General features: G+C 38.5%; 1 protein-coding gene across 1 annotated transcript in view; it reads right to left on the bottom strand.

Annotated features, from left to right (window-relative positions):
- The window catches only part of LOC144977319 (histone deacetylase 3-like), a 24,920-nt gene extending 19,261 nt beyond the window's left edge, over nt 1-5,659 (bottom strand). Inside the window, exon 1 of the mRNA XM_078922400.1 lies at nt 5,394-5,659. Within this exon, the coding sequence (XP_078778526.1) occupies nt 5,394-5,448 (55 nt within the window). The 5' untranslated portion in view covers nt 5,449-5,659. The remainder of the gene's footprint in view (nt 1-5,393) is intronic.
- Nucleotides 5,660-10,231: the final 4,572 nt, after the last annotated feature.

Below are 10,231 nucleotides of genomic sequence, written 5' to 3'. Positions count from 1 at the left end.
TAGCAAATATATGAATTTTAAGTTATAGTTGTCTGTGTGGATAGACAGCTAAGTGGGTTAGACCACTTTTCATTTTGTTCCTTTTTGCTGCACTGGTTTGAATCTATTCGCTCACTTTTTTTCTTTTTCTTTTTTTTTTTTTTTTTTGTGTGTTTTTTTTTTTCCCCCTTCACATATGATGTTCATTGTTTTCCCTTTTGTTCTGTTTTTTATAATTTATACTGAGCAGGAGTTTTTAAATTAATTTAATTTTTTATTTCTCAGATAATTTATATTATATATATGGCTTCCTCTATTCTCACCCAGGGTGAGAATTCTCAGATAATTTATATTATATATATGGCTTCCTCTATTCTCCCCCAGGTTGAGAATAGTCCAATGAACGGCTTTTGACTATTCTCACCCGGTCACTCAGATTGAGGAGAATCGTGATTCGATTACTAATTAATAATTTTTTTTATCAATAAAAATTGGCCATCACTGCAATTCTCACCACACTATTTATTTTTTGAGAGAGAGAGAGAGAGAGAGAGAGAGAGAGAGAGAGAGAGAGAGAGAGAGAGAGAGAGAGAGAGAGAGAGAGAGAGAGAGAGAGAGAGAGAGAGAGAGAGAGGGGGGTGGCTTGGGAGAACATGAAAGAAACAATGGTTTGGCTGATGATGTAGACCAAAGGAGTGTTACGAGGTGCTTCAAGGTGCGTGTTTTGTGCAATTTTAACCTTAACAGTGACACTGATTTCCCCCTCAGATTGAGGAGAATCGTGATTCGATTATTAATTAATAATTTTTTTTATCAATAATAATTTTTTCATAGTCCTATTTTATTGGGGGTTTTTTATGTGTAACAAAACCTGAGTTATTTACGGGGGGTCAAACTGTTATGTAGTGCTTTGCTGCGTGAGATTCTATTTGGCCACTTTTGAGGTTGAAATTGGCCATCACTGCAATTCTCACCACACTATTTATTTTTTGAGAGAGAGAGAGAGAGAGAGAGGAGAGAGAGAGAGAGAGAGAGAGAGAGAGAGAGAGAGAGAGAGAGAGAGAGAGAGAGAGAGGGGGGGGGTGGTGGCTTGGGAGAACATGAAAGAAACAATGGTTTGGCTGATGATGTAGACCAAAGGAGTGTTACGAGGTGCTTCAAGGTGCGTGTTTTGTGCAATTTTAACCTTAACAGTGACACTGATTCCCCCCCCCCCCCCCCCCCCCCCCCCCAAATAATATTTTCCCTATTGCTAAGGCAGAATAAATCATGGCTTTCGTTATTGCCAGACAGGTGCCTGTTTTCTTTATTGGCAGTGTCTACGTACACGGTAACCGGGCACCTAGCCTCAGGATCTACATACACTGTAGCTCCGGTAACTGGTTTCCCGCTACACAAGCAATGGATAGATCTCGCTCTGTATGTGTGTGTGTGTGTGTTATTTAAAAAAAATCAAACAATACAATTTAACCCATCAAAGGTCAGATTCAAGGTTACCATGTATAAATGTCACTGCGTAGATCCTGAGGCTAGGTGCCCGGTTAGTAACAAAAATAATGATACCAAAATATCTGTGCTATTCCTCTTTATAACAAAGTTATGCATCTTGAACCCCCCAAAAACTTTTAGTAAAAGCGAACGGCAATTTCCAGTCACTCATTTCCTATGGGCGAGTTGGTTCACAATTTAACTCCCACTGCTACTGCTCACTAAACTGCCTTAAGTTACCGTATACGTAGACACTCCATTCTTTATTTTATACTTTATTTATTACGGAACTGTGTTCTCAATCCATCAGATATAAAAACATTAAAAAAGGACCAAATATCGTCTATACTTACCTAAAACGCTACTGACGACATTGATACTGAGCCTATTATAGGGCAGGCATATAATTTATGGCAATTCAACGGCTTAATGATATCATTTACAGCGTTTTATAATTTACTCTCAGAAAGTCTTGATTGAGTTGTTCGAAATCGGGCTCCTGCTGCCAGATAGCCATTGGCCTAGCCAATTTGGCCAAAATTGGCCACACAGAGAATATTATTTCTCCAATTAATTTAAAATTAACATTTATATCTATTTTAAATTTCTCCTACTCCTAGTCCGTTAGAATTTTTGTAATTATCAAAACCGATGAGTTTTCCTAGGAGATCAGAGTTTTAGTATTATTTGCCCAAGTAAGGCTCTATTTGGTCACTTTTCACATCGATCACTGGCCTTGAGCAAGGCTGTGCCTCAGAGAAAAGAAAATAGTGCCAGTACAAGTAGCTACAAAGCAGTCATTAACCCCCCTCTCTCTCTCTTTCTTTCTTTCTCTCTCTCCCTATCTCTAATCTTTCCCACCTCTCTCTCTCTCTCTCTCTGATGCTCCCTTAAACATATTCAAGACTCAAAAGTTGTTCTCTTTTTTTTTTCTTTTTTTCGTTGGTTTTTGTTTTGTTTGTTCGTTTTTCTCAGGAGTAATATTAATATTATTGTTATGTACAAGAAATGCGCAAGGCAATAAATTTTGACGTCTCACTGTATTCTAAATTAAAATAATAATCCTAAAAGTAAAAAGTGAGTCAAAGCAAATAAATTTAAAATGTTAAACGTCACGGTAAGAATCTCGTCAAAGTCAATGTTTGATAAATCGATTTCGAGAATTGAGATCTATTTCAGGCGCCCGGTTTTGAACAACTCTCAATGAATGATATTATTATTATAATTAAGCCTTTGAGAATTGACATAAATTATGCCTGTCCATTTCTGATATAAGCTCAGTAGCAATCGGTTATGTTAAGTATAGACGATATTTGGTCCTCTTAAAATATTTTTATTTCCCGTGAACTGAATACACAGCTGTGTTTTCAGTCCACTGGTGGACTGAAACAAACTGAAAACTAGCAATAAAACTAAAACACAGTTCCATTTTATTATTGGCAGTGACTATTCTCACCCCCGGGATGAGAATAAAAAATCGATCGAGCTCTCACCCTCGGGATGAGAATAGAGGTCCTCGCCACTTCTCGCTATTCTCACCCCTGTTAACCAACAGGTAGGGAGGGTAGGTAGCCTAGCCTAGCCGCCACCCCTTCTCGCTATTCTCATCCCGTATTACTATTACCTAACCAACAGCCAGGGTACTACTACTACTACTACTAATAATAATAATGATGATGATGACGACGACGATGACGATAATAATAAGAAGAAGAAGAAGAAGAAGAAGAAGAAGAAGAAGAAGAAGAAGAAGAAGAAGAAGAAGAAGAAGAAGAAGAAGAAGAAGAAGAAGAAGAAGAAGAAACTTTATCTCATATGAAACTTGGCAATCTTGTAGATTTTTCAATTCTAAGTCTATTTCTATGGTCAAATATGCATTATCTTGATAAATTTCTTGTATAGAAGGAACAAAATTGACGTCACCCAGCTCTTTGTTATTGTTTTTAGCTGTCATTTTTATAATAAGGTCTCACCGAATTGTGTTAATCAACATTTAACATTACACAAGGTTTCGTGCCTTGATAACTTGGGTGCAAGCAACTGGACCTCAAAAAGCCTGCAAGTCGACATGACCAGACATATAATCTGAAAAAGCCTGCAAGATTTATCTAGTCTTCATAATAGTAGTCCACAATTGTTGTATGTTTAATCCAAAGGTTGTAATGCAGTAATTTGTTAAGTTTCTTGTCACAAGTTGCACAATTTAAAAAAAAAAAAATCAATCAAATCCAAATCGCAAAAAGCCGGTGACGTTTTTTTCGGTAATCCAATCGGCCGGCAGGCCGGCTATAGCCGGCATTCTTGCACCCATGTGATATATTACATCTGACTGGTAGATGTTATGAGTTTTTTTTTTAACTACACGCATAGCATCAATATTTGAATGATATGGTTGTTGATATTGGAAAAATTAACGACAGAGTGGTAAGAAAGAGAGATATAAATTGAGACAGGGGAGAGAAAGAAAGAGAAGGGCGGGGGGGGGGGGGGGGGGGGGGAGAGACGAAATAGAAAGTGGAGGAGAAAGAGAAGAAGAAAATACCAGCAAATTAAAATAGAGAAAGACAGGGATAAAGAGAGGGGGGATGGGGAGAGGGCGAGAGAGATATGAAATATTGAGTGGACGAGAGAGAAATACAAACAATATAAAAGATGTAGAGAAATAGAGTTTGGGGTAGGGGGAGGGAGAGAGCGAGAAAATATAAACAAGTTAAAATACCTAACGTAGGGAGAAATTGAGACAGCTAAGTCAACACAAAATAATAATATGCCCATAAAAGGAAAAGTCCAATTCTTAGAAATTGGGCGAATCTGTTTCGCTTAAAAAAAAAAAAAAAAAAAAAAGAGAGAGAGAGAGTGGGAGAGAGAGAGAGAGAGAGAGAGAGAGAGAGAGAGAGAGAGAGAGAGAGAGAGAGAGAGAGTGAGAGAGAGAGAGAGAGAGAGAATCCAGTAGACAGATTTCCAACAATGATTCCCATATCTCAAGCCAGCCAGTCTACATTTTAAATGCACGACATCCATGTTCACCCTCCTTATGTCCAGTACCAAGAGAGATTTGATGATCAGGTGAGAGTAGTGAGGAAGGGAAGGGGGGGGGGGGGGGGGCTAAGCTGACCCTACACAGGGATGAGAATAGAGAGACGGGACGGCGGCTAGGCGAGGCTACCCTCCCTACCTGTTGGTTAATAGGGATGAGAATAGCGAGAAGGGACAGGTGCTAAGCTACCCTCCCTACCTGTTGGTTAACAGGGATGAGAATAGCGAGAGGATGGGGTGCTAAGCTGACCCTACATAGGGATGAGACTGAGAATAGCGAGAAGGGACGGCGGCTAGGCTAGGCTACCCTGTTGGTTAACAGGCATGAAAATAGCGAGAAGGGGCGGGGCTGCATGTTCACCCTCCTTACGTCCAGTACCACTAAAAGTAGTCACGAGAGAGATGATGATGATCAGGTGAGAGTAGTGAGGAAGGGGGGGTGTTAAGCTGACCCTACACAGGGATATGAGAATAGCGAGAAGGGACGGCGGCTAGGCTAGGCTACCCTCCCTACCTGTTGGTTACAGGGGTGAGAATAGCGAGAAGGGGCAACTACCTCTATTCTCATCCCGGGGGTGAGAGTGAGAGCTCGATCGCTTTTCTATGTTCATCCCCGGGGGTGAGAATAGATAGAGGCAGCCTATTGGCAGACATGTCAGTCTGATAATTACGACAGTCCATCGTTATTGCCAGTGTCTGGCAATAATCGTTCATCGTTATTGACATACATGTCTGGCAAGACATCGTTATTGACATGCATGCCTGGCAATAATCACAGCTAACACTAACAATGAACAATAACATTTCATTTCATTATCGCAAGATTCCATGTTATCGATAATAGGTATTTTAGCTGCTGACGATGAAGAGAACAAAATTGGTCAACATACCATAGTGAAAATTCCCCACTTCGGGATCATAAAAGTACGCAACAGTTGACGGCATCTTATAAATATTACAAAAATCCAGGAAATAGAAAAAAGAGTTTACAAAACTTCTCTTGAACACAAACAATCTCTAGGAAGTCTTTTAAAATGGAGAATTATAAATAAAGAATGTTGACCAAAGTGTTTCCATACAGAATCGCAGGTAGTGACGACGACAAAAAAAAAAGCAAGCAGTCCTTCACAGCCATTGAGCCCAGAGAGCCGGAGTCTATCCCCGTTTCTATAGTAATTTCAAGATTGCTATCCTTTGGATAGGACGACGGTCTATCTCAAAGTACTTCCCGCCAGATCTAACAGACTCAGCTACCCATTCACTGCTGGGTGGACAGGGGGGTCAGAACTAAATTATCTCGACTGCACCTGTGATCGACCTTGGTCCCTTATCGTGTGAAGCGAGTGTTCTCCCAACTGAGCTATCGGGACTTCCATGATGACGACAATGATGATCATGATCATAAAAATTTCAAAAGTCACTCTTCGTTCTGCATTCTATGAGAGGCTTACCAGTTTGTCACAGACCTAGTTTGTCACAGGTTGAATTGAGGGATTTGAGGCGGTCGAGGGGTGGGGAAATAAGGGGACGGGGTGAAGGGGAGGAGGGGAAAGAACATTCTCTCTCTCTCTCTCTCTCTCTCTCTCTCTCTCTCTCTCTCTCTCTCTCTCTCTCTCTCTCTCTCTCTCTCTCTCTCATTACATCTGTGTCTAGAAGGAACTAAATTGAAGTCCCTCAGCCTTTTGTAATAGTTCAGACAGCCACTTTGGTGATTAATTCTCACTAAATAATACCAATCAGACAATAGAAGGAGCGAAATTGACGTCATACAGCTCTTTGTTATATTACCCAGCCATTTTAATGAATAATCTGTCACGGAAGTATATCGATCAGACGATAAACATTCAAGTTTACCCATAGTTTTGTGTGTTGGTATGTTATGCGGCTGGTGGATGTTGTATTTTGGCTAAACTCAAAGCATCATAAACGTTCAAGGTTACACAGGTTTGTGTGTCGGTACGTTATATCCGGCTGGCGGATGTTATATTTTAAATAAACGCATCGTATCAACAGAACGAATGAACATTGTTATACTGTTAAATCGCCTGTTGCGTGATCAGTTTTCACTTAATTCTCTTGAACATAAATTAAAGACATTAAAGGTAACAGTTTTGTGTGTCGGTATGATTCATCTGGCGGGCAGAGATAGATAGATAGATAGATAGAGATAGATAGATAGATAGATAGATAGAGATAGATAGATAGATAGATAGATAGATAGATAGATGGGCAAGGGGAGAAAGAAAGTGTAAAGGAATAAAAGAGAGGAAGGATTGGGGAAAAAGAGAGTAAAGTACAGCATGAAGAGGCAGAAGGCGGGGGAGATGACATTAGAGATAGGGTTCCGTTAAAGATAAATGGGGAAAATATGAGAGAGAAAGAAAGAGAAAGTAAGAAGAATGAAAGACAATGAGAAAAGGAATGTGACAAATATAGAAAGACAGAGAGAGAGAGAGAGAGAGAGAGAGAGAGAGAGAGAGAGAGGGGGGGGGGAGAAGAGAATAAAATTGAGAGAAAGATCAGAGAGAGAAAAAGGTTTTTAAAAAAACTATATAGGAAGAAAATAGAAGAGAGAGAGAGGGGAGAGAGAGAGAGAGAGAGAGAGAGAGAGAGAGAGAGAGAGAGAGAGAGAGAGAGATGTTTTGTTTGTTTTGTTTTAAGGGTTTTACGACGCTTGCTACACATTAAGGTCATATCAGCGCCAGTAATAAATGGAAGAAAATGGGAAAGTAAAAAGCTCTAGAATTACAATTAAAGCACCCAAGAAAAGGGAAGGCAAAAGGGGAATTGGTTCAAATAGGAAACACATGTAGATTCCAGAGCACACTATCAAAGTACTTAGTTTGTGATCACCTAAGTCTCATCCAGACACAAGCACGGGCAGTGGCGGTTCTAGCCTATTTACAGTGGTTGGGCAAAGATGATCCGGTCATATATATATATATATATATATATATATATATATATATATATATATATATATATATATTATTTATTTATTTATTTATTTTTTTTTAATTATAATTTTTTTTTCACCTTTAAAAAAAAATATTTCAACCACAAATAATCACATTCACAATGAAATGACAATACCAGTAGATTTTAATTATTCCAAACGTAATCAAAAAATAATCACGAAAGAGAATACAACTAAAAACTAAAGCGACGAGACATAATGCGACAACACCTTGACAATAGAAGTCCATTTCGTTCACTCGAAAAATTAAAGAGATGCTTTAATCCCTCAACGGCGAGATTAATATTTCTGTTACATTACTGGTTTTCAGTAGTATGTAGTAACCTTAAAGTTTTCATCGAGAAGCAACAACAGCGATATGACTCGAGTTTCATTCAGAGCTGAAATTGCATCATTTTTACTGCTGTCTTGGTGGTTAGAATGATTGTGCCGGTGGTGGTAGTGGTTGGAATAGTGGTAGCGGTGGTGGTGGTGGTGGAGGAGGAGGAGGAAGACGAGGCGGTGAGGGAGGATGTAATTATGATAGTGGTTTTGGTGGTGCTGTTGGTTAGAATGATAGTTGTGGAGACGATTGTTGTACTTGTTGTTAATATTGTTGTTGTTGTTGTTGTTGTTGTTGTTGTTGTTAATGATGATGATGATGATGATGATGATGATGATGATGATGATGATGATGATGATGATGATGATGATGAGATGACAACCACGATGTCGTCGACAATGATGGTTACCACCATACGATATTACAAAGTTTATTTAATCTTAGGCTTTCGCCAATAATTCACACAATACAATTAAGACAAAAGAATGTTATCAATCTCTCCTCATGCATTCGTTATACTATCACAATAACGACCGTGTTATCTTTACTCCTTCCCAATGCTATCTATACAAGAGTGCTATGCTCCTTCCCCAACAAACCCCTAGCTTCCCGCCTATTCGTCGCGAACTATCTTATGTATGTATTAGCTTCAGGACGGGCAAGTACGGAATCTGCCCACCCTTCCTTTAAACGTCTTTATTTCCTCTATAACTTAGAATTCAACTCTCTCCTTACTCAGAAGAGTATTTCTCGTATACTAATTCAATTGTTGAGAAAACCAAAATGGTGGTTGTATTAATATTTATTTAGTCGTGACTTTTGAATAAAATGTTTTGTTTTATTAGAGGAAATACAATAGAAAATTACATTGTTTTGCAAAATTATTTAGTCTGGCAATAAAAATACAGCGGTAATTACTTTAAGAATAATAAAAAAAAGAACTAACAAATTAATTTGTTAAAAAACAAAAACAAAAAAACAACAAAAACAAATAAGAAAACAATTTAAATAAATGAGTTTTGAGAAGTACTTAAAGAAAACGAGAAAAAAAAAAAAGAAATAATTTAAATGGATAAACAAATATATAAAAACAACACAAATTAATACTAAATTGATATAATATTAGTAAGTTAATAAATTTAATTCAATACTGGAACCTTCCCAAAGTCATTACATCAATGGTACCAGCACAAGTAAGGCAATAAATAAGAAAAAGTTCGTTTGCCAAAAGCTCTATTCAGTGTTCACTGGTTATTAAGGTGGGCTCATTTGAATTAGCCCGACCTAGTACTAGAGAGGCCAGACAGCAAAAATCGGAGTAAGTTCACCGTCAGGCGACGTGACGATGAGATGACGATGTGGGCGGAGTGGAGTGGTTGGGGAGGGGAGGGGGGGGGGGGTTGATAAAAAGAACAGGAGCGTATCCTGGTTTATGCATTACGGGGTGCATGGTCATTCGCAATCTATCAAAAATACACACAAATTGATTTCAGTACGAAGTATCAAGTTTAAGTAGTAACTTTTGAAATTATCTAATTTAGATTAGATTATTTCGGACCTGGTAATACAGCTTATAACTTGAAAAAAACAGGCTGGTATTTGCCCACCCTGCCCATTATTACCAGCCGTCCCTGAGCACGGGTCCCTACTATGAGAAATGCACTCAAATGGTTACAAATCATATAGAATATGTATATAAAACATAATACGGTGCATAATAGAGAGATGATTTACAAGGGAAAAAAATATCATTTTCCAAAACTAACTATACATTTGACTGTTTCCCCCTCGGCCAGGGCCAGGACAAAACAAAGTAATCTCATTCTAAAACAAAGACAGAAAGCAAGTTGGAAAACAGATATAGGGGGATAGAAGACGCAGTAATTACCTCCCTGTCCACTATGGGAGAGAGAGAGAGAGAGAGAGAGAGAGAGAGAGAGAGAGAGACAAAGGGAGGGAGAGAGAGAGAGTAAACATTGGGTGTTTTCCTGTTAGAGGAGTCCAGTGCTGGTGTCTGAATGAGACTAAATCACAGCCCTACTATAATATATACTCTTTTAGTACGCCATGGACCAAGTTCATTGATGGTGTGCTCTTGGAATCGACCTCTGTTCCCTATTCCTGTCTTTTTATTGGTTCCTGTTTCATGTAATTCTTTCCTTTTTACTGACGCTGATATTACCTTAATGTGTCGCAAGCGCCGCAAAACCCTTAAAACCAAACCAAAACAACAAAGCACTTGGATCTTTTATATATCCCTTTCTTTTCATTTCTGGCCTCAAACCGGTATAATCTCAGGGTGAAATTTTCATCTAAATGTGAATTTAAAATTGAAAATCAAGAAATTCGAAGCTGTGTTTTTCCTTCAGATTAAGAAACGATATTCAGTTTTATTTTTATACTTAACCCAAAATCATGATTTTAATTGA

This window comes from Berghia stephanieae, chromosome 1 (genome assembly GCF_034508935.2).
Source record: "Berghia stephanieae isolate SIO BIC M18660-M18661 chromosome 1, UCSD_Bste_1.3, whole genome shotgun sequence".
NCBI lineage: Eukaryota > Metazoa > Mollusca > Gastropoda > Nudibranchia > Aeolidiidae > Berghia > Berghia stephanieae.
The sequence above is the reverse complement of the archived record's forward strand: the minus strand, read 5'-3'. Positions and strand labels throughout refer to the sequence as shown.